The 26,023-nt window shown below is 36.9% G+C and overlaps 1 protein-coding gene across 2 annotated transcripts; it reads right to left on the bottom strand.

The window, feature by feature from the left end:
• On the bottom strand, window positions 1-25,721 carry LOC124368972 (zinc finger protein 501-like). 2 transcript variants are annotated; one of them, XM_046826553.1, is made up of 5 exons: window positions 25,346-25,721; window positions 23,034-23,392; window positions 17,837-17,918; window positions 13,468-14,529; window positions 1-3,956 (listed from the first exon to the last, which is right to left on the bottom strand). In XM_046826553.1, exons 2-5 carry the CDS (start codon window positions 23,325-23,327, stop codon window positions 3,946-3,948), a joined length of 1,449 nt encoding a protein of 482 aa, XP_046682509.1. In that variant the 5' UTR covers window positions 23,328-23,392; window positions 25,346-25,721; the 3' UTR covers window positions 1-3,945. The 2 variants fall into 2 exon arrangements, with proteins under 2 accessions (XP_046682509.1, XP_046682508.1); XM_046826552.1 differs by lacking the exon at window positions 1-3,956 and having other exon boundaries at window positions 13,078-14,529; window positions 25,346-25,720.
• Window positions 25,722-26,023: the final 302 nt, after the last annotated feature.

Genomic DNA, 26,023 nt, shown 5'->3' with positions numbered 1-26,023 from the left:
TTCACTGAACGATGGCAAATGTCCGAAAAAATCCTGTTTCCTTCACAATCCTTCCATCGTCAAAAATAACCTTTAAACAAAGAACGTGAGTAATATCTGTCTGATAGTTTCACATTGCTTCACTGTCTGTGTATTTTTATCGTTAAATGAAATAAATTATTGTTCATAACAACATTTAGTAAAATAGCAAACCAATTTAGACAATAAAACTAAAATCAGTGATAAAACAACGGTTCAATACTACAAATAGCAAATAAAAATACAAATATTATTTCTCATTGTACTTACTTTACAGCCAATTGCAATAACCATGTAGGTTTGATATTTTGAAGAGCTCTAACAAGAACATATCAATATATTTTACCATGATGTGATAAAATACAAGGCATGGTACTTAAATACATAACTCCATAGAACTGTTACTTTAATTTGCTTACATTTGTTTCATTAACCTGATCCAGAGTCACATATTCATTTTTATAATAGCAACTGAAAAACTCTGGTTAAACAAGGCATAAATAATTAAATCAGATTATAATACCACGGATGCTTTGAAAGTATTATTTGAGAGGCCACAAATTTGATTAGGATTGTTGTGGGTGATTTTACTTCCAATTAAAATCTTTTTGTTTAAAGACCCAAAGGAGGCTAATCGGTCTCAGATTATCAACCCTGTCGGAATTAGGCTTTTTCTGAATTGCAATTACCAAGCTCATTTTAAAATAATCAGGAAATTGTCCTGCTGCAAAACTTAAATTAAATGTATGTTGTAAAACTGGTGATAGATTTGTTGCGACCCTTTTCTGTAGAAACACTGATAAATAGTCTATTTCAAAAGATTTATTTTTTTAAGCTTCCAATAACTCTCTCGATCTCTTCTTTGGTTACAGGTGAAACGAAACAGGAGTTCCCACACCAGAATAGTCTGTGTCTACTATAGAATTATCAAAACCATAAGTGTGTGTATTATATTAGTGTGTGGGTCATATTTGGTTTGGTGTTTACAAAATAGTCGTTTATCTCATCACACATCTCCTGAATGTTATGTACTATCAAAGTCAAAGTGATATAATGCCTTATTTTACCAGGCGAAGTTAGCGCTCAGAAGCCCTCTATATCACTTAACCTGGGGACCAAAGGCTTAGAGATGACTTCTGAACCACCACCAATAGCAGGGTAGGCAGGTTACTTGCAAGGACAGGATCGCTCAGCGGACACTCATCCAAGCAGCTGCCAGTTGCTAGTTTCGGTTATCTTGCAATAACCGCTGTATCCGCTACACTATGTCGTTGCCATCCTATCTAACTATCCTGCTGTTATAAAGAATGACTCGGCTCAATGTATTCTACAGAACCCACCCAAGCATTTAAGTTTACAGAAGGGTGTTCTCGAGGAACAGCACCATATCTGAACAGGCAGACCTTGACAAACCTAAATAGAGGTCCATTATATTATGAAGCATCTCCTTACGTTCTTATGGAGAGATGGAGCACTGTGGCTAGAAGCGATGAAACTGAGCCTGTGCCGGTCCATATGCTATATAAGGGGTACGATCACAGGTAAGATTGTCATTTGTTCCTGATCTCCTAGAGATATAACAAACTCCAATAGTACTAGGTAAGAAATTCTACTTAGAAAGGAATCTAAATGGAACCTTTAGCCCTAAGCTAGAGAAAACCAGGTAACTTCTACACTTCTTGTGCTAGATATTTTCAAGTAGAACCTTTTTCTTTCCATCACTAGAGCGATACAGTTATCACACCACATCATTCACACTTACACCTTTTTTATACACTGATCGCCTGTATATTTGGTCAACTTCAACTTTGTTGAAATAAATAAAACAAAAAGTGTAAACTACTTCATCGAAAATTTCAACAAACAATAAAAAATGTAACCCTAACCAGTATACCTACTGTAGGGATTAATTTATCTATGGACAACTGATAAGAAAAGTTATAAATTACCTGATCGAGTAGAATAACCAGCTCCTGATAGGTTTGACATATGACAGGTATGTAACCACGTCAGGAGACAGACACTGTAATATTTCTTAAATGTTTGAAAAACTAATCAAAGCCATGCCGAAATTACGTAAAGGACATGCTCTCTTTTGGCTTATAAATAATAAAGACTACTGGCTTCATATAAAGACTGTGTTTTTTTTTTTTAAGAACAATTTTTCCTACCGGAATATCAATGCAACCTTGAAGAAGAGATAAATCAATGAATGATCTCTTAAATGTGTATACAAGTGAGTCCTGAATAAGTATACAATACAGTATTAGCCAAAATAAACACTACTGAAATGGTAATATTTTATTATGGTAAACACAGTAACATTACATATAGATTTTACCAATAAATACAAGTCAAAGCAAGAAAAATCGGTTAAACTCGGGTATTAACATGTTAAATGTGACCCCCGTTCAGTTTGGGGCAACGCTCATACTGTTCTTGTAGATTTTCCATCATTTTTATGAATAGGGGTTGTTCTATTCTCCTAATTCACATAGTTATTTTTTCTTTGAGTTGAACAATGGTAGATGGTGGGTCCTCGCGGAAAATTCTTTCTTTCAACATTCCCCAGACGTAGGCGTCCGGTGTTGTAAGATCGGAGGAGTGGGCTGGGTAAGGAAAGTTTGCTCTAAGGGAGATGAGATACTTGCCAAAGGTTTGTTGTAGGAAAGCAATGTTGTTAACGGCAGTGTGACTGGTTTTGCCATCTTGCTGGAACCACTGTGAATTTAACGGCAGGTTTTGTGAAAGACAAAATCTCCTGAGGTCTCTCACAAAACGATCAATAATGGCCCTATATCGATACTGATTTACAGTAAGAGTGTCTCCATTATTGCCTTCAAAAATGTATGGTCCCACTATACCCCTCCCAGACACAGCGCACCAAATGGTTACACGCTTACTATGATATGGCCTCTCTACAACAATGTCAGGATGTTCAAATCCAAGGACACGTGTTGTCTGCTTGTTTAAGAAACCATTAAGGTGCACATGACATTCATCTGTAAACCATACATCACTCAGGTTCTTCATATATTGCTAACATTGAAGCACAGTACTGAACTCTGGCTAGTTTGTTTCTACAGTTCAAAGGTTGTCCAGTTTGTATCTGTAGGGAAAACCACCAATGTTTTTGAACATTCTTCACATTGACATATTGCTAATACTGAGTTCAAGAGAAACTCGCATTAGGCTTCTTTTCAGTGACTGTAACACTTGCTGCAACACTCTTCCGTGGTTTTCATTTGTACAGACAGTAGTTGGGCGACCTGAAAAGCCCTTTCGCCGTGTCAAAACACTACCTGTTCTTCGAAATTTTTCAACACTAATAATCACAGTATTACTAGGCGGGTTTTTGTGGAAATGTTCCTGAAAACGTAATGCAGTGTATGACAAGCTTGGCCCACCCGCACGACCAATTTCATATGAGCGAAAATAATGCTCTACGATAAAAACTCTCTCTACCATTGTTAGCACCATGTTAGCAAAAATGGACTCTTTAAATTTACTTCCACAAGTCAAATTCTACCCCAATAACTTGAATTCTTTGGACCTTGCTATTTCAAAAACCCCAGGAATACAGTGTAGGCTTAGAGAAGTGTGTTGTGACCTGTCGGTGAGTCATCTGTCTGCTGCCTGCCAGTCCTTTATCTATCTTTCACATGCTACGGTACTGTACTTAATCTTTGGTTGTGTTTTTATTTATGTGAATGACAACAAGTGCTCAAAGGAAGGTTAAAACTTTGACTATCGGTGAGAAGTGTAAGATAATTAAGCTAGGACAGCTAGCACTAGTGTAAGATATTACGCCTAGGGAAGCTAGAATTGCTATCAATATGCTGAGAAACTCCAATAAAAAAACCATTGATGTACCAGACAGTGCGTTTTCTGCTGTGGTTGCACTTGAAAACATCATTGACTCTTGTGTTACCAACAGTCTGAAGCAAAAGAACATAATAGATCTCTTTTAAGTTATTTTCAATACATAAAGTGAGATATTATTTACATTTTCCTATTTCCTGCAATTAGGTTACATTTTGATACACAGTAGGTAGTTTTAGGTTTAATTTGGTTCTTGGTTGTAAGGAATACAACATAACTTTTACCTTTGTAACTTGAATTTTCTTTTCTTTACCTCTATATCTCGTTTACCTGCATAATTCAAATTCCATAAAACTATAATAATAACTCGAACAATTCACATCTCAAATTAAACCTAACTCGACGCAAAATGGAAGTCCCTTGATATTCGAGTTATCCAGGTTTGACTGTATATGACATTAAGGCGGGAACAATTTCATGATCTAAGTTACTTCATCAGGTTGACTGAGGGTGACAAAAACTATGTGAAACAGATGAAAAGCTATTGACCTCCTCCCATATCAGCACATATTCTTGTACCAGACGTTGCATATGTAGTATGTAGCTAAAATACGTTATACTAAATGTTGATTGTACAAACCCTGGGTCACTAGGTTTAATCATGACCTAACCTACCACAACAAAGAAATATTACCACTTGAACATGGAATATATCATGATAACAAATAGAAAACAAGATCATGAGAAATAAATCACGATCAATACAAATACACTTTGGGAACAAAGTTGAAAACAACATGATGGAATTGTGAAAATATAGGAAACTGTTTTGAAAATTCTCCAAAACCAAAGATCATTTGTTACTTCACCTGTAAAACCAAAGCTAAAGTACAGTTCGTTGCCCCTGTCATCAGGGAAACATATACCAAGATCGGGCAGAGATGTACTAAATCTAGGTATTCATAATCGGACAATATATCTCTGGTATTGAGACAGAAGTGAAGGTGCCAAAGCAAACTAGTTCTTTGGATAGAATACCTCATGATATAAGATCCTTTATGGGTGCGAAGTGGCGGGGTCTTCATACCCCAACACATGTGCCAAGCCAGAGCGTCCACGAAGCACACGCACAGCCACCTTCTCTCTTCTTAAGCGCTGTACTTTTCGTGCGCGTGCACCTGGGAACTGCCTGATCCAAATCTTGTCTTCTTTGATAATTCCGATCAGGCTGAGCTGATCTGGCGGGCTTTCTGTTAAACTATCCCACAATTTTTAATTTTCTTTTCCTACTACTCTCACCTGTCGGGTAATCTTCCCAACAATCTATCTTAAACTATTCTAATTTCCTTCTGTATCCAAGCCAAGGTGGAACAGCATATGCCGAGGGCTGCGTGATCAAGGGAGAGCTTGGTCGTAAATATGCGAACTCTGGATACCTGGCGACCTCCAGTGTAAACCTAGCCTTCCCCAAGTAGAGCGGGACAATGCTTGGGGTGACCTTTAGATCTCCGCTACTCGTGGGAACACAATGAGTACAGAATTAAAAGACAATAAAACAAAACCAGAGAGCTCTTGTAGCACTCAAAAAGTGAATGAAAATTCACGAAACACAGAGGGATTGATGATGGGCTCTGACCCTAGCAATCCTGAACAAACCCAAAAAACAGGCGGACTTCCTTGTAGAAGTCCAAAAGCCTCCGACTCGGTCAGAGTCGAAACCGATGAAGAAGATGCAATACTGGAGGGCGATCACCAGAAGGAAGAGGGAGCAAAAGTCGAGAGACAGCTCCCAGTACTGCCTAAGTTATGTGGAGCCGCCAGGAAACGCATGGTCTGGTTTCGAAAAAGAGGGTACTCCCAAGAAGAAGCCAGGGAATTGGCCTTAAAACCAATTCCAGAAGAAAGAAATAAAAAATTAAACAAACAAAAGGAGGGAAAGAAACCGAAAAGACCTCACTCTGATGGATCCACTCCGGAGGCCCATCAGAGGAAGAAAACAAAGAATGAAGGAAATCAAGGGGAACACAAGGAGCAATCTGGACAACCCCAGAAACCTTCCTACAAACAAGCGGTAGCTGGTATAAGGGTGGGGGTTTTGCACTCCAATTTTCCCGAGACCCTACTCACAACCGAACAGATGGAGAAGATCCAGAGCTTCATCCTGGAAGCTATCGTGGAAGAACAGGAGGGTCCCTACTCTCCAAGATTCTACGGTATCAACAGGAGACAAGGAGTTCTAATCTTCACCTGCGAAAACACTGAAACAGCAGAATGGCTTAAAGGAAAGCAAGACTCCCTAAAGCCTTGGGAAGAGGCCAGTCTAAGGATAGTACCAGAGGAAGAAATCCCTCGTGCGAGAATCGCGACTGTCTATCTTCCTGATAGTATACTCGATACAACCGAAAAGATAATGAAGCTCTTAAAAGGACAAAACAAAGAGCTATCTGTCGGAGAATGGAATGTTCTGCGGAGAAGCGACGAGGGGAAGTCTGTCCTACTCACCCTGGCAGTCGACTGCGCTACAGCGAACAAACTTGAGAAGGAAGGTCCATGGATCGGCTACAAGTTTGGAAAAGTTCAGCTTAGACTGAAAAAGAAACACCAAGGAAACACAGAACAACCCACAAGGGAAGAGGGGACTTCAGAGAAATCTGAGACGGTCACCACGGAAAAAACCACCGCTGAAGAGATGGAAGTGGAGGAGGCCACGAAGGTGTCAGAGCAATCTGTACATACCTTACCTGAAAGGTCTACTCCACAAGCCAGTGCAGCGGTCGAAGATGAAAGACCAACCTGTTCTCTCTTCTTGAAGAGGGGACCTTCTCTCAAAGGACCATCCGTCTCGGCTCGAGGAAGAAAAGGGGACAAAGTCTCCAAGCAATCCAAAAGAAGAGACGGGGATGGACCACCTGGGGGAGGTGGGAAAAAGGCGTAAGTATGCGCCTAATACAGATAAACCTACACCATGCAAAGGGCGCAACTGACATCTTGGGAAGAAGGTTTATCTCAACAGGCCTGGATATCGCCCTAATCCAGGAGCCTTGGATCAATAGAGGTTGCATCAGAGGACTGACAACTCAGGTAGGAAATCTCATTTATGATCGAACAATTGAAAACCCAAGAACTTGTATTCTAACTTCAAAACTAATAACAGCCTTTCCGATTACAGATCTAATAACAAGAGATCTGGTGGCGGCTACAGTGAAGATGGCTTCACTGCAAGGGGACTGAGAGGTTACTATAGCCTCAGCCTACTTCCCCAACCCGTCAACAAGCTGCCCACCGAAAGAAATAGAAAGACTATTGCAGAGCTGCAGAGACAGAGGCTCGGCCCTCATTCTCAGCTGCGACTGCAATGCTCACCATACGTATTGGGGAAGCACAAACATAAACAAGAGAGGTGAGGAACTTCTACAGTTTATGTTCAGCAATGATCTAGTGTTAGAGAATAGAGGGTCAAGCCCAACCTTTATAACTAGAAATAGGAAAGAAGTCCTAGACATAACCCTATCTACAGGACTCAAGAACATAAATATAGTAAGGTGGCACGTCTCCAAGGAGGCCTCACTATCGGACCACTGTCCAATTAGGTTCGACATAGAGGAGATAGGGGAAAGATACGTGACCCACAGGGTTCCTAAATCGACCAACTGGAGAGGTTACAGAGAGTCCCTGGCAGAAGAGTTGGAAGAAATAGGACCCTTTCAGAAAAATGAATTTGAATTAGAAAGGTCTGCACAAATAGTAGAGCAAGCTATAATAAAGGCCTACGAGAAAAACTGTCCTCCCAGGCAAAACCGGTTGAAAAGGGATGTGCCGTGGTGGACTGGGAGGTTGGAAACATTAAGAAACAAAACGAGGAAATTATTAAAATAGGCAAAAAGGACAGACGATTGGCTCCCTTATCTACAGGCCCAAAATGAATATAAAAAAGAACTTAGAACGAATAAAAGAAGAACCTGGAGGAATTTCTGTAAAAATATTAACAGTCTTCCCGAGGCATCCAGTCTTCAAAAAACTCTCCAAACGGAGCATACAAATCCTATGGGGACTCTAGTAAAGGACAATGGAGACCTAACAATGAACAGGAAGGAGACCTTAGAACTACTTCTGGAGACACACTTCCCGGGGGGTCAGCTAACTCGTAATGAGGATACTTATTCTCTATATGGGGGGGGATCCAGTCGGGAGGTGGCAAAAGCCAGACAGTTGTCTAACAGACTATTCACACACAAAAGAATTAAATGGGCGATAAGATCGTTCAAGCCATTTAAATCTCCTGGGGCGGATGGAGTTTTTCTAGCCCTTCTTCAAGAGGGGCTGGATATTCTATTAAATACCCTTAGCATTCTATTTAGAAGCAGTTTTGCCTTAGGATATATACCAAAGAACTGGAGGATAGCACTAGTGGTGTTCTTGCGAAAAAATGACAGGGATCCAACAAAACCCAGTTTGTACAGACCCATAAGCCTAACCTCCTTCATGGTGAAAACTATGGAAAAATAATAAATAGACACATAAGGGACGTAATATTACTGGAACACCCACTTAGTCCCACACAACACGCATACATAGAAGGAAAATCAACCACCACTGCTCTCCACAGTTTAGTGAGAGAGGTGGAGAATACCTTTGGAAAAAAGGAAGCCCTAGTCAGCGTCTTTATGGACATTGAAGGAGTTTTCGACCGAGTAGCATATCAATCCATGAAGACTGCGATGGAACGTTTTGGAGTTTCCCCAGACGTAGTCAAATGGATAGTAGCCCTCCTAAAAAACAGACAGGTGAAAGCCAAGTACGGGGACGAATCGGCTGCGATCACAGCCCAAAAAGGCTGCCCCCAGGGGGGAGTCTTATCTCCTCTCCTGTGGGCGATGGTAGTGGATGATCTCCTAAGAAAAGCAGAGAAGAGGGGAATAAGGCTACTATGTTATGCGGACGACCTAGTGCTTATGATTAAAGGGAAAAACATAGGCAGGCTGGAACGCCTAATACAAACAGAACTGAACTTCATAAGCAACTGGTGTCATGGGGAAGGTCTGCGGATCAACCCATCAAAAACTAATATGATTACTTTTACCAGGAAAAGGAAATTCCAGCTAGCAGAACCGGTCCTGGAGGGAATCAGCATTAACCAAACAAAAGAAGTGAAGTATCTGGGTTTAATCCTGGATGAGAAGCTCACTTGGAACTCCCATATTAGAAACAAGACATCCAAAGCAATAATGGCCCTTGGGGCCTGTAAGAGACTCTTTGGATTTAAATGGGGACTTAAACCCAAAATGATATATTGGATTTACGAAACCATAGTAAAACCAATGGTCACATATGCTGCTCTAGTGTGGTGGCCGAAGGTCGAACAAACAACAGCTGCAAGAAGGCTACAGAGTCTTCAGAGGTTAGCTTGCTTAAGCATCACGGGAGCAATGAGCTCCTGCCCAACACTAGCAATGGAAGCGGTTCTGGGTTATACTCCTCTTGGCCAGGAAGTGATGAGAACAGCTACGATGAGCGCAATGAAGCTACTAGGAACAAAGGTAATAAATGCTACCTCCCTAGAAGGCCACATGAAGATACTGGAAAATTTTCCTGAGGCTGAAATGCTAACCAAAGTATCTGATACTATGGTTAAGAAATACTCCTTTGAAAAACCATATACGGTCTCTATCGGAAGTAGGGAGGAATGGATTAAAAGGGAGGCCTACCCTAAAAAAGGAGTCCTGAAGTTTTACACCGATGGTTCACTCCTAGACTCTAGGGCAGGATATGGAATACATGGACCAGGAGTTGACATGGCTGTGCCCCTAGGAAGACATGCCTCAGTTTTTCAGGCGGAGGTCATGGCAATAGATTCATGTTCTAGAAGACTCACACAGTTGGGGACAAAAGGATTATCATACCTAATACTCTCTGATAGTCAGGCTGCACTGAAGGCACTGGATACCTGTTCGATTGATTCGAAAGCGGTCTGGGAATGCAGGAATGCTCTAGCAGAGCTAGCAACAAATAACAGAGTAACACTCGGTTGGGTGCCGGGTCATGAAGGAATTCATGGGAATGAAAAAGCGGACATCCTCGCCAAAAAGGGAGCAGAGTCCACATTGGTGGGGCCTGAGCCAGGTTGTGGGATATCCTTCTCCAACATTAAAGCTCTGGTTAAAGATTGGGAAAAGAGGACAAGATACAAGAATTGTAGCAGAGCCTCGGGTTTAAGAATATCCAAAATGTTTATCTCTCCTTATGCAAAAGGGTGGATAGCTCTCCTAGACCAGAATAAGGAGGATATAAGACTGATATTAGGAATGTTGACAGGACATGGCCCTCTGAGGAAGCACCTTTTGAAGGTAGGCCTTAGTCGGAGCAGCGAATGTAGACTCTGTGGAGAAGAGGAGGAGTCAGCAGAGCACATTTGGTTGGATTGTCCTGCCATCGTAGAGACTAGGAAAAGATACTTGGGAGCATATCTCCTCAGCCCCAAGGACATCAGAGAACAGGAGCCCTTAAATCTGATTGGTTTTTGAGGGCACAAATTAAAGTAAGGGAGGCGCAAAGGTCCTTTTAGGACTAAGTGCGGGGACAAAGTGTCCTCTTCCCTCAGAAAAAAAAAAAAAGATCCTTTATGTCAAAATTATGATAGAACGTTTAATGCTCTACTAGATACCAGGCTCATGGTTACTCAAGTTGGAAATGAAATAACTGCTCGTTCAAAAGAAAATAAAATAATTCCAAGTTCAACTCACATACACATAAATGTGGCACACAAGAGAAGATTGTTTATTTCACCTCTAATATGGAGTAAAGAAGAGCAACCAAACCCTTTTAATTTTGTTCACTTACAACAAGAATGTGAGGAAACCCCTCATTGCACTTCATCCTAAATGAACCTTTGTGCCTGTTACGAGAATTGTGTGTTGAGATCACTTGAGGAGGGATAGCATCCAATTTAGTCACATTACCTTAGTAAAAGGAGAGGCTTGCTCTGTTCCAGCCTCTTCCACTCAACGTAGGTAGGGGAAGGTAATTCCTCATGTTTAGGCTAGCAGCCTTCAACACTACATGAGCTCCACCCACTCCTACAATCATCCTCTACAGTAGACTAGACCTATCGATCCATCCTTTTTACACCAATATCTTGATCTTTTTTATTATTGATGTGCTGCTCCTGGAAATCCGTGGGGTTGTTCTGATGTAAGTGACCAGTTTTTCCTTTGCTAGTGCAAGTTCAACCGAAAGGTATAAGCCAGCCAAAAGTAAACCCTCCTGGGGGGACTATCAACCATACTCTTACTATTCTAATACATTTGCACTATTAAGCAAAGAACCAGAGATATATTTTCTTGAAAATTAGCTTGCTAAATTGAAGTCTCTGCAAGGGGGAGTAATTTTATATACCAATTAAACAATGATTTTATCCTTTAATTCCTACCATATAGTCAGAAATGAATGAAGAAACTAACAAAATACTAAAGGACAATATTATTGAGTGCTTTCACAGTCCTTGGAGCTTGCTAATAAATAAAACAATAAAAAGCTTGGTTAAGAAAACTACCAGAAAATATACATTTATCATATTCATCAGAAAATTAAATGAAAATAGTGAAAAGAACTCTTATACTCTAATTGTTAATTAATAAGAAATTGTACTGTATTATATGTTTATTTGCTTCATAGTATTTCAAATTTATTTAAACCATTGCTGACTTAAGTTGCTCTGAGTAACAGTAAATATACTCCAAGACACTTACAAATTAAAGCATTTCTATTTTATTTATAGAGTTTTAAATTGTTTAATAATAAAGTTTAATTGAGTATATTTTATATCCAAACTAAAGTTAATAAAATAAATAAATAAATATATGTTTATTACCATCTTACAAAATTGCATCAGCAAAGTCAAATATACACCTAAGTGGTATAGTCTGGAGGCAATATTATTAATCCAACATATAAACATTTTTACCAAAAGTTGCCAAGAATTTCTCTCTTCCACCTATCTTCATCTTAATCTCTGGAAAGACCTCATAACAAATAACATTAAAATGGTGAGTTATTCCCTTGTATTCTGAGCTTCAGGGCTCAGTTTAATCTGTCATTTAGTATATACTAATATATGTATCACAACAAAAAAGAGGGTCATTTTTAAACTAATTGTGCTTTAAGTCCATGCAGGCTGTTACGTAACATCTGTTCAAGGTAGCCACTTTAGGCCAATCCCCCACCTTGCCATTATATCGTTTCACGTCTCTGCTGGTTTGATTGTGTGGGTATAGCGCTTTATCTATCACCATACCGATCAATAACCCTGCAGATTGAGAAATGTACTCTGTTATTTGGCTTTTAAATATAAAAAATAGTGTATTTTACTGAAATTCATCATCAGTTTGTTTAAGATTATGGCAAAGACGTAATGTACGTAAATGATTTTTGATGTTTTAATTTAATATGGAAGGACAAATGTTCATGATGAATAATCTGGCTGGCCTACTGTAATAAATTAAAATATGACAAAAAAGTTGAGGAGGACATTCACAAAAACATCCTCTTCACTATTCCACTACATTAGCTTCTTCAAAAATGCTGTGAGATTCAAGATTTGTAATTTAACTTTCCACATTTATGTTAACAAAGTTTACCCAATAAAGTGTGCCAGATAGGTACCAATACTTTTAACAGAAGAGCACAAAACAAAGCATTTGGCACATTCTTTATCAATTTTTGGTCTATGATAAGGATGGTGATGGGTTTTTGAGACATATTGAGCCCGGTGGTCAAACACGGATTACATATGGTGAGTAACATTATTCAAATTCCCCATTAAAACCATGAAAATTCAAGTAGAAACTTCATCGTGGAAAAATCATAGCTACAGTTTTGACACTGGAAATGCTTTCTGATAGTAGACTTTCTGCCAAGAGAAACAACAATAAATGCTCGGGTGTGTTGTGAAACCTATTTAAAGCATCGGCAGGCAATTCATCACAACCAGCAGTGATTGCTCTCTAGTAAAAATAACAATAACAAATAATAAATAACATTAATAAATCAAGTTTCCTCTACTTAAAAAATTACTCATATTTAGCAATACAACACCGATTCAGGAGGCAGATACAGAATGTAAAACTGCTCTAAGACACTTATTTCTAGATACACAACTATACTTGATAATGCAACTATTACAACCAGCCATTAAGAGATCCAGGTTCGAGCCCCAGGAGAGCACGTAATGTATATATGATGTGTGTGTGTATATATATTTTATTTCAGAATCAGTATTAAACATTTTTTTACCCTTCAGATTAGTCTTACAGACTAAAAACTAATACATTTAGTCTATCAAAACCTAACATAAAGATATTGTTTCTTAAATTTCATGTTCCATAGATTTTTAAATACAGAATACAGTTAACGCTTTAAGCTTTCTCTTCATTCGGTCTTTGCATTTAATCAAATTCAAAATTACAAGCTAAAACAATTTTTTATTTTCATTTTCTCGTTGAAGTGAGATGGTAAAGTGAAGTGTTGCCCTTTACAAAGAGCACTATACGCTTCTGATAAATTATATTGGATCTGCTAAATGAATCTGTTCATGATTTTTTAGAGTCCAAGAATAATTACACATATACTCACACTCTGTACATTTGTATAACTTCTCCTCCGTATGCCTCAATAAATGCCTTTTCAGATTTCCCAGTCTGGTCGTAGTAAACTGGCACACCTCACACTGATACGGTTCAGTCCCATTGTGTTTCAACATGTGAACTTCTAGTCTACACTTCTGGCTGCACTTGTAATCACAAACACTACACGAGTGAGGCAGTTCCCTGTTGTGTTTTTTTACATGCTTCTCAAATTCCTCTTGTGTCCTGCACGCATAATTGCAAGACGGGCAAAAAATGCGGCCCTTGCTGTGACATAAGACGTGTTTCTTTAAGTTACTGTTGTGTGAAGTAGTGTATTGGCAAGTAGGACATTTATATTTTTTCTCTTCCGCATGAATCATAGAATGTTTTCTAAGTTGATCTCCGGATTTATAGCAACTCCCACACACTGTACATTGAAAGTTTCTTTCCTTCCTGTGTTTGACCATGTGTTGAGTCAAATGCCCCGCATGCATTGTACTGTATTCGCATAAAGAACACTGAAATCTTTGCTTTCCCGTTTTATACGAATGAATGGAGGAGTGTTCTTTTAACTCGGCTTGGTCTTTAGTTGAAAACTTGCAATAAAGACACTTAAACGTTGTTTTCACAATGTGTCTCATAGAATGTTTTTTCAAATGAGCCCCCTGAGTGAAAGTCGCAGGACACTTATCGCATTTGTGTGGACGTTCGCCAGTGTGCTTGAGGATGTGAATTTTCATGTGATTGTTGGTTTTGAAGCTCTGTTCACAATAGGGACACTTATACGGTCGCTCTCCTGTATGTATCATTATATGCCTCTTGAGGTTGCCATTGTTTGAACACACACTACCACACTCTGAACACTTGAATGGGTGTTCATTATGAGACTTCATATGTTCCCTCAACTCCACTCTGAGTTTAGCTACATGGCTGCAGTAAAGGCAAGGATACATCTTCCTTCGAAACTGAGAAACAATCCTGAGAGAATCTTTTTTTCTTGACATTTTGATTCTTTCTGGCCTTTGTGACTCCCCTTCTGATTCAAGGTTATCTTCTGACAAGTGCAAATCTGACAATCAGAGAAATTACATATTAAAAATAAATTCAGCTGATTTCACACACAAACACCAGTAAAATTATCTTAAATTCATTTGCTACTTTATAATTAACAATAAGTTTTAAATTCTCCCTCATGTTTCTCCGTTTATTCAGATATCAATAGACTTCAGAATCATTGCTGATTATTGTTGAGTAGGAAATGCTTTAATTTGATATTTTAAACTGCCATGTGAAAATCAACTTATATTTTTTTAAATGTAAATATGATAATGTGACACATGACTTTAGACTAAATTTTTAATACTGAAGATGTATAAGTTGTTTTACTCTATCAACCTTTTTCTCAAAAATATTAAAAGCAAAAAATTCATTTAAAATAATTTTCCATGTATACCCTTAACATAGCATTTCAGATGTAAATTCAAAAACCATCATGTTTCATAATGTAATTAGTGTAAACAGATACTATTCAGTGTATTATATAATGTGCATAGTATCCTTTTATACCTGTTAAACGAAACACCATCATGTATAATTTAAGTGCTCGTTAGATGCCGATTTCCGTCAAGTATAAAGGCTACAGACAATAGATAAAGAATAAATCATGATTACAGATTCTCCAATTGGATTTGGATAAGGTTCTCTAATTGTGATATGCCTTGGCCTCCAAGAAGCCCAGATTTTACAACACCTGACTATGTTCTATGAAATTTTATCATATAAGTAGTCACAGTATTGGAAATATGTCACAAGTGATGACTTACGAAATGAAGTTAGGAAGCATTTGTACTAGCCACCGCAGGTATACCGAGATGAGTTTAGCTAATGAATATGGCTTTGGTTTAAGCTCTTACAACAATGGTCACACTAATGTTTTGAATCCATAAAAACACTAAGTTGTCTAATTTTTCTGTGATGCATAATAACATTTACTCAGGAAAAATTACTTTTGTTTCATTTAGATACTCCAAAAATATAAGGGCTTTTCACTGACCCTGTGAAATAAATATAAATAAAGATAAAAGGCAGAGTCAAAAAGTTACCAAAATAGTTTCTATATTCAAGCAGAGCCTCACTAAACGAGAAATTTCTGCTCAAACGAATGGCAGCACTGCTAGTAATAACACAAGCCATTTTTGGTACCCTTTCTGTTCTGTTGAAATCTGCTGGGAGTTTCTATTAACCCTTAACTTAGCATGTATCCATTTATACATCATCCTGACTATGTCTGCTACCATTAGCTTAACTCATTCACTATATACTGCTAAGAAGAGTTAAAGCACTGTGTTTATTTTCGAAATCTTTCATATGTCATCTATACAGCAATGTGCTAATATCAAATTTTGCGTTGTGCTTGGAAATTCTCCATTTTCCAGATGATGTTTGAGTTGCAAAAGAAAGAATATGGAAAAGATTCAATCATAAAAATGGTAGTTTAATAGAGGCATAAATGTTTTGATGAAGGTCCCATAAACATAGATAATAACACAGACTTGGCGTCCCTCCACTTCAACCACAGATAAGAAAATTTATTGTGTTCTAGAAATAGTGTGCATTGTGTACATATTTGTTCAATAAATTTTCATTGACAAATACCAGGAACTTTTTTACTTTAACTCATAGATCAGTATAAAATATACATGATAAACTGTTCCTCATTATAGCCAGACATAAAAAATATCACTCAAAATTTATGTGTATACAGATTGTTAGATACTTTCCGGCAATTTATTTTATAAATTTGGTCCTTATTTACACCATCTTAATGGAAGAATTTGGGCAAAAAGCATTGGCTTCAACTCAGTTCAAACCGAGGATCTGGTTTATATACGTGGATGACACTTTCGTCATCTTCCCTCATGAAGACACTGAACTTAACGAGTTTTTGTCCCACATTAACAGCCTTTCTCCTTCCATTTGCCTTACAATATAGGTAGAAGTCCAAAACAAACTCCCCTTTCTGGATGTGTGTGTAGTGAGATAGGGACATCCTAAGAAAGTTTATCATAAGAAAACACCCAATTGGCCAGTATCTAAATTTTCAATCAAACCATCAAAAATATGTCAAAGAAGGAGAAGAATACTCGTTTGACAGAAAAAAGAGCTTGTGCTCAGAAAAAGATGGGTTAAAAGAAGAAATCAAAAACACTGAATCAAATATTTTCAAAGGGATACCCTCAGTCTGTCATAAATAAGTGAAAAAGAAACAATAGAAAAGTCCAGAAGTAGAGAATGAAAATAAAGAAAAATGTACGTACATGTTGATCCCTTATGTGCCGGGATTATCAAAGAAAATTAGAAGAGTAGGAAGGAAATATTATATTAGGACCGCTTTTAGAACACAAAACACTCTTAGACAGTCTGGTAAAAACCAAACCAAAAAATGGCACACAGGACTCAAAAAACTATTTTTACAGTATAACATGTTCTTGTAATATGGAATACAAAGGCGATACAAAAAGACCACTAAATGTGAGAATTAAAGAACATAAAAACAATACGAGAAAAAGGACTTGTGGAAAAATCTAAAATTGATCATTATTGCTGGTCTGAAAATCATTACATGAAATGGGATGACGCAAACATAATTAACCGCGACGAGAATTTGTTCAAATGCAAACTTATAGGCTTCACATATAAAATTAGCAGACCAACTGCTAAGTCACCCTTCGGTTGATGTTAGACCGGGGTACTTTGGGTACCAATATTTAAAAAAAGAACTAACTAGGAAACCTAAAAAGATTACAACAATCAAACAAACCTCATCCAAAAAATTTCGCACTCGCGCCATGACACTAAGGCCTAAGACCAAAACTTAGGGCAGGAAGCGGCTTACCTTTACCCCTTCCCCCTCCTGACCATCGCCTTCCTGTCCCATTATCAGATGACACTATGCGATGCTGATGAAAGAGCCAACATCGACATCCTTGTTAGTATCCCAATGTAGCTTGTGCTAGTGTGATGTATGATTGAGATCCTCGTGCTTGAGATTAGTGCTCGGGACTTATATCCTATTTAGTGACAAGGCCTGGACTGGACTCTAAGCAGCTTTTGGGTATGTTTGAACCCTTTTCTTTCCCTTCTTTACTTCTTTCTTTTCTTTATTTTTGTATGCATTAATACCTCCCCCACCTGACGAAGAGGATTCCAATCCTCAAAATGTGTTATACCTTTTATAACCTATAACGATGGCAAATGTCCAAAATCCTGTTATCCTTACAATTTTGATGTGAGAATAATCATAGCAGAGCAATTGTTAGAATATTTTAAAACGCCTATGAAATAATCACTTTGGAAACAAAAATTTCAATGCATACCTTCTTCATCGCTCGAGTGCGGAGAGTCAGAATCATCGTGCACTGTTATATCCTGAGTTGATGGTGAAATGTCTTCCTCACCCTGAAAATTTGGTATATGTTTCAGACAGTTAATGCATAAGTTTAGTTGTTTTAAAATTCACCATATAGTTAAGACTAATAGATTAGATTAGTTTGCTTAGTATATAGTAAGATTGTTACATATTACAATTCGTATAAAATAAAATTAATAAAATAGTATTTGTCTTCATGAATCAGTAATACAATTTGTGGTATCGATGGCTTTAGGGACTGATATCCCCTGGATTAATGCCAAGGTCAAATAATCTGTGTGATTTTATCATGTATTTTCTCGAATAAATTGGAAATAGTTCTGTGTTATTAGTTTGGAAGCAGTTCTGCACATAATACATGTATGTATACAAAATCACCATTGAATATAGAAGATTCATCATGATAGTCATAATATTGAGTCAAAATATTGACAAGGTGGTAAACATTCAACAAAATTACACAGGAACAGACAGCAAACTCTTAAATAATAGGAATCTGAACTTGACTGAGATCGTTAATGCATGATCCCAAGGCCTAACATCATTATTTGATGGCATAGGAGGATCTATCCATACTTCCAATCATAAAAAATTAAGCCTGACAGACTTTTAGACCAGGACCCTAAGAGAAATTACCACCTGCTGACACAGGAGCCAGCCAAACCTCCTCTGATAAAGAACTAAACCCGACTGAAACTGTTACAGCACGATCTCAAGACAGAACATCACCAGATGACACAGGAGTAATCAACAAAACCTCCTTTAATGACAAACTAAACCAAACAGAAACATCTCCAATAATCCAACAAGCGAATAGACTGAAGAAGAGTGATACGGGAAAAGATGAAAATACGCTTTTTTTGAGAGCATACACCAGTAAAGAAAACTCGCTACAAGACATACATAATCATTCTCAACTCACAGTTGAAACAACGCCCTGTAAAATAGTCAAATAGTCTTTATTAACCCCCCACTGCACGCGCCACGGAGCGACACTCCGCAAGTAGGTATATTTGTTGTTAGAATAGTGGTCAGAATGGGTTGAGCCTTGAGCCTGCGTGTAGCTTCCCCCTCCATCTGTAGAAAGACGTGGCGCGCTTGTTGGGGCGTGTACGTTCAGTCGCGACTGAGCAGTAACATTGAGAACATCCCCGCGGAGTGACGCTCCGCATGCGTTCTTTTCATTATCTGATATAACGGAGTATCGCTCCGCGGCGTTCTACACTGCATTCATCATTAGAGTCATCTCTCATCACGTTCAACCTATAACCGGAGTACTTTTAAGGTAAGTAACAAGTTTTTTCGATACATATAATCTGTAATTTTGATTTTATAGCCTGAGTATTGTTTTACTCATAAAAGATGTTCTCAAACCAATAAATATGTATTTCAGAACTTTGTACCTAATTACTTTGTATTATACTTCTTATTTGGTTTCAGATGCATCAACCAGATGAAGAAGAAATTCTTCGACTTCTAGGAGATGAAATTGGGGCACCGGATGACATTGTCAGAAGAAGAAAATGTTCAAGAAAGCGATCACAATTCACTGAGTGAGGAGTCAGCTGAAGGCAGTGATAATGAGCCAGTTTTAAACCAAGCTGTTCTTGAAAACGAGGAGGATAATGGCCAGGACATTCGTGGCAATGAGGTAATAAATAATGCTATTACTAATGACCTGTATGTCGCAGACGATGGAACCGTGTGGAGAATGACACCGGATCAAAATTGGAGGGTCAGAAGAAGACCGTGTGATCTTCTACGACATCTACCTGGCGTTCATGCAGATGCACGTAATGCTGAAAGCCCTTTGGACGCACTGAAGCTATTTTTTACCGATGAAATGTTACAGCAGATAGTGAGATGTACAAACATTTATATTTCTAGCCAACGCCCTAATTTTACCAGACCCCGAGACGCAAGTGACATAACTGTTGTTGACTTGTGGGACGAGTCACCTGTTCATTGTAGATTTTATCTACTACATTTATGTAACGTTATGTGACAATAAATTTCTGATTCTGATTCTTGAAGGCATGTTTAGGGCTGCTTTTCCTTGCAGGCTCCATGAAGCTATCTCATACAAGACTTGAGGACCTATGGCGTACTGATGGTACAGGCATAGAATATTTTAGGCTGACAATGAATATTAACCGATTCAAGTTCATTTTAAAATACTTGCGCTTTGATGATTATAGGACCAGAGGTACGAGGAAAGCTACAGACAAGCTTGCAGCTGTGAGATTTCTTATTGACAAATTTAACAACAACTGCATGAAACATTACAGTTTATCTGAAACAGTAACCATCGATGAAATGTTGGATGCTTTCCGTGGGCGTTGTAGTTTTAAACAGTACATTCCAAGCAAGCCCGCCAAATACGGTCTTAAAATATTTGCTTTGTGTGATGCTAAGATGTACTACACAAACAATGTTGAGGTTTACTGTGGGCGGCAGCAACCAGGACCCTACTTATGCGGAAACTCATCACATGAAATCGTAAAACGTCTTGTGCGCCCAATCTCTAACAGTGGCTGCAATATAACCTGTGACAACTGGTTTGTGTCAATACCTTTAGCCCAAGACTTATTGGAAAATGACAAGCTTACTCTTGTAGGTACAATTTAAAAAAACCAAAGGGGAATCCCAAACTTCATGAAAGAAGTAAAAAATCGCCCAGTAGATTCAAGTGTTTTCGCTTTTAGAGAAAATACCACATTTGCCTCTTACAAACCGAAGAAAAACAAGGTGGTCTTGGCCCTGTCAACACTTCATTACGAACGAGATGAAGTGGAAACTGATGAAAATAATGAAGTGCACAAACCAGCAATTATTACATTTTATGCAACAAAATCAGGTGTAGACAAAGTCGACGAGATGAAGTGCTCGTATTCAGTTGCAAGAATAACCAGGAGGTGGACATTAGTGGTATTTTTTTCATTTTTGAACATTGGAGGCATCAATGCCTATGTAATACATAAGGCCAACAGTGGAAACACCAACCTGCTGAGAAAAGATTTTCTTAAAACACTGGCCAAAGACTTACTTGATGACAACATCAGAGCAAGAGTTGCGAAGACAAACATCCCAACGTCAATAAGATTACGTCTGGGGGAAATATTGGGACTGCCAGCAACTCAACCAAATCAAATCAAATCATGTACTGGATCAAAGGGAGAAAACTCATGGAAGGTGTAGCTTTTGTGACAGAAAAAAGAACAGACCAATCCGATTCACATGTAAGGGATGCCACAAATATGTGTGTATGGAACATATTGAAAGCTATGTGTGCAGGGACTGTAATGCCAAAGTTCAAATTATAGAAGAAGGTTCAGATTCTAACTGAACAACATTTGTTAAAACTTTACTCAAGGCATTTTGTTTTTTGATAGATTTAACATTTCGTTAATTATAAATTATCTGGTTGTAAAAATACTGTACTTGTAAAGCCTTGAATAGGAAGTATGAACATTTATTGTTTAGTCATGAATAAGTACTAGAAATACAAGGCAAAGACTGACCTGCTGGTAAGACGTTATTCATTCAACACCAATTTTTCTAAGTTAAACATAACTTTTACAATATTTTAAATTAAAATTATCATATTTTACTTTCATTATTATGCTAATAATGTTTATCATTATCATTTATATAAATTAAACATGTGATTCTTTTCAATTATAATGTTAGTTTTAGATGAATAAACTAAATTCTTCATAAAAACTGATCGTATTTTTATTACAAAACACACAAGCATACACCCACCCAAAATTAAAAAAGCATGTGTAAACACACAATTAGATGTTTAAATACTAAAAAGGTTTACAAAATCTTCATAGAATTAGGATTTGTTAAGAAAATGAAAAATATATCAATAGTGGAGTCACACTCCGCGCGCGTGTGATTGTGTAACTCAACGTCATGCGTGTTACGGAGGGTTAACCATTGATCAGACATAATGAAATAGGTTTCGTCCATAAATGTAACAATTATATAAAACTATCTTAAAACTATATAAAAATTAAAGTTAACAGTAAAACTATATTAGCCTAATTCAAATCAACAGTAATCTTAAAGCCAAAGAATTCTTTTATAGAATAAAATGGAGTTTTATGCAACCAACTGTACATTCCAGTCCTAAACATACTTACTCGTATAGGCGCAGTTCTAGCAGATAGTGATAATTTATTGAAAAAGTGTATACCACACAGTTTGTGTGATTTGGCAGTCTTTGTTAATTTATGCATTGGGGTGTCAATTTTACTTTTTACACGTGTATTATGACTATGTACATTTTCTATGATGACAAATTCATCTAAGTTGTTTTTTACATACATCACTATGCTGAAAATATACAAGTTCACCACAGTTAACATTTTAAGTTTAATAAAAGTTTAATAAACAAGGGGCGACAATGCTCCGCAGGGCCAGCCCAATGCATTATGCGAATTACTTTTTTATCAATAAAATGTCACAGACTAAGGAGGAATATCCTCACAAAAGCAAGCCATAGTTTAAATGTGACTCAAAAGGCCTAAAATATGCTACTTTAAGGTATTCAATTGAAACGATATCTCTTAATTTCCAGATAAGATAGCTCACCCTAGAAATTTTCCTACATACAAAATCAATATGTGTTCCCTAATTCAATTTTGAATCAATGTGAATGCCTAAAAGTTTTACTTGTTTTCTAAATTTTTGATAAACATATTAAAAGTGATCGTTTTTCCGTAGTTACATAGAAGGTTATTGGCCAAGAACCAACTTGCTGCACTATCAAGAGCTGATTTCAAAATCGCCTGTAAAGTTGAAATACCTAGGTGTTTGGAAAGTAGTGCTGTGACATCGGCATAGCAAACAACTGCATCAGCCATGACATTGGATTTCCATCCAACCATGGCTGCCACAATGAAGAACGGTTCAAGAACTGAGCCCTGCGGAACACCCATCTTAACAAACCTTAAATCTGAATTCTTATTGTTGATTGAAACAAACTGTCTTCTGTTATTCAGATAAAGTTCAATTATTTTCAAAGAATCTTCTTTTATTCCATAAAATTCTAATTTCATTAATAAAATATCAAATGAAAGAAACAAAGAATATGAAAACGAGGATATTACATATTAAAGACTATTTGAACTCACCTCTTTAAGCTGAACTTCAGGCATCAGGTGTTCTTCTGTTATTTCATCTGTAACTGAATTAGACAAAGAATCTTCCATCACATCTTCAAGTCTGGTTTCAGAAGAATACATTTCTGGCTCCTCTAAACTGTATTTTTTAGTTTCTTTAGCATCTGGGACAACCTTTCCTTGTAAACTTTTCTGTTTCAATCTTATAACATAGTTTTCTAACCTTGTTCCATAATTGCTACTTTCACAGTATTCAAAAATATTCCTCGAAAGCAAGTGATTTGGCATAGATTCTCCATTAATCATTTTCCTCTTCTGGATGTTTTAAGTTCATAAATATATTATTGCTGGTTTTCCTTGTGTCTTGTTACCTAAAAGTGCAATAACTTCAATTAATTGAGAAAATTAAACAGTTTATTATAATATCAAGAATTTATTTGTTGTACAAAACAAAATTAAATTAGTTAAATTAAAAAAGCATAGGTTGAGTAGAACATCAAATTAAAGCTCTTTATTAGTAGAGTACAAGGCTGCAAATCCGACCAAAAATGGTCAGGTTTTTTCACTCTTTAAAAGATTACGTTGGTTTAAAGTTTCTAGAAGGTTTAATATTTTGCCTTGGCTAAAGTTGTGAAAATTAAACTTAGTAAACGAATATGGACTTAAGAAATAGTTTTCAGGCATTCAGTGACTCTTCACGTCCATTTCCTCATGGACATAAGTAAACAGAATTGTTATATAGGTTGTTAGTCTAAGTAGTTGGCTTTGGTGTGGTACTTTTTGAAGTAAATACATACACAAAGTGGCCTAGATTTGTAAAAAGTATGTAGTAAAAATATAATTAGAACTCACAAAACACACATTGTGAAAAACTACCAATAGTCAACTACATCAACTGTGATTTGCTATTCAGACTCGCTTATAATATGACAAAAAATAGATATTTCTTTACTAAGACTACTCCCAAAATCAAAACATGAACTAAAAATGATCAATAAATAACAGGAAAGTTTGAATCAGAAATTACAATGACTGAGTTAAATACTATAATTAAATAACGAGACCTGAACCATACGCAGGTGCCAGGATGTTAACCCTCCAACTGGCCATATAGTAACGTAGTGGTAAGCCCATTTTGGCCGATTTGCAAAGGTTTTTCTAAACTGATTTTTTGCCAAAGTATTTAGAATGTTAATACTGAACTAGACTACACATTACACAAATATTCCTGGTAATTTGTATGAGGTTTATCAGAAATTTCAATACCTATTTGGGATAGTTTCGTTCAATGGTAACACATAGATATCACATTAGTCAGGTTTAAAGCCCCTTTTGATGATTAAATACATCACACAACCGTCAGAGATGACACAGCGACAGTATGAGTCGTTTGACATAACAAGTAAACCTAGAGGAACTCAAAATGAGTTGCTGCCGATTAGGAGGGTTAAGTATCTTTTATAATAAATAAAAAGAAATTAATCATGAACACTGGTACCAAATAAGTTAAAAAAATAACGTAAAACAGGAAAAATAGTGCTGGGATTCATAGCAGATATCTTGCAGTAATTTGCTGTGAATGTTTATAGATAGGCCTACTGTTTCAAAACTGGCTAAGAAAAAAGGGTTAGATTTTATATCATATAACCCTTGTTTACATTTAGTTTTTCAAAAATCACTCCCAACCCTGAATCTGACCCTTTTTTAAAAACTTGAAAACAATTTTATAGAATTCTCTGAGGTGAAATTGGGGGAGGGGAGGGTGAGATAAAAAGTGGTAGCAACTTAAATTTCTCAGATGTTTGTGATCAGACCCTTCATAGTTCAGATTTGTTAGGTCTATTGAAAAGTACTACCTTGAGGGATGTTTTTCATTCGTCGCCATCATCGCAAGAGCATCTTTGGTTGTTAACCCAAACTGCTGGCCGGAGGCATTAGTTTCAACCCGTTTCAGAATTAGTTCTGTTAGTTAGATAGTTATCTCACATAATTTCCTCATATTCATCATCATTTTCAAGTTCTCCAAAAATTAGTTACTTCATGTTGTTTATTTTTTAAATAAAAAATTATAGTAATATAATTGATAAAATGAAATTATATATTATGTTAAATAAATTGTAGCCTAATATCAAATTATTAATTTGATAAAATCACCAAAACATTTTATAAAAACAACCTAATTACGAGTGTAGGCCCTCTTATTAAAGTCTACCCCTTCTTTATAATTGTTTAATTATACTTTTCTGCTCCCTATTCACTTACTAAAAGCATTTTCCATTCAAAAAATAAAGAAATTATGTAAAGCTAGTTAAGTAAATATTTACCTGTTAGTGTCACAGTTACTTGATATGATCACGCTATGCATATCACATGGTTGGTCTGTCTATCTCTGAATAATGGGACATCAAATAGTAAATTGTTAAACCTGCAACCAAATTGTTATTTCTTCTGTGATGCTTGACTGAAAATCAAAGATTTTTGGCTATCTTATCCTGTATATTACTGCAATGAGTAACTACTCAATAACATAACACAGGAATATTTTGTAAGTTATATGGTTTTGTTTTAAAAGCAAAAGGCTATTGCCGGACCGGTTATTTCGTATTTAGTATCACCCCGCACAAATATTACACAAGACAACATAACCTTAAATTTCACAACTTCATTTCGATTTGACAGATTCAAACCATCTCCATCTGTATATGTTTTCCTATTTATCGGGGCTTCACATTTTAGTCATGTAACCCCCCATTTATCCTGTTTGATCACCTTTATTAACTAATCTAGAAACAAAATGGAAAATGGGTGATTGTAGTTTGGAGCGCTAGTACGACAGGATTCAGTTAGTACACTGAAGGTTCTAAACATATAATTTTTAAAGTACGCACTTATCTATTATAAAATATTTGCACTCTTGTTGTCAGCACCACTTGTGTGAGGAAATTAAAAATAAAGTTTTCCATAGTTACAAAATATTTACTAGTTTTCAAAAATTGTAATAA

The sequence above is a fragment of the Homalodisca vitripennis genome, chromosome X (assembly GCF_021130785.1).
Source record: "Homalodisca vitripennis isolate AUS2020 chromosome X, UT_GWSS_2.1, whole genome shotgun sequence".
In the NCBI taxonomy this organism is placed as follows: Eukaryota; Metazoa; Arthropoda; class Insecta; order Hemiptera; family Cicadellidae; genus Homalodisca; species Homalodisca vitripennis.
This window is presented reverse-complemented; position numbering and strand designations above follow the sequence as displayed.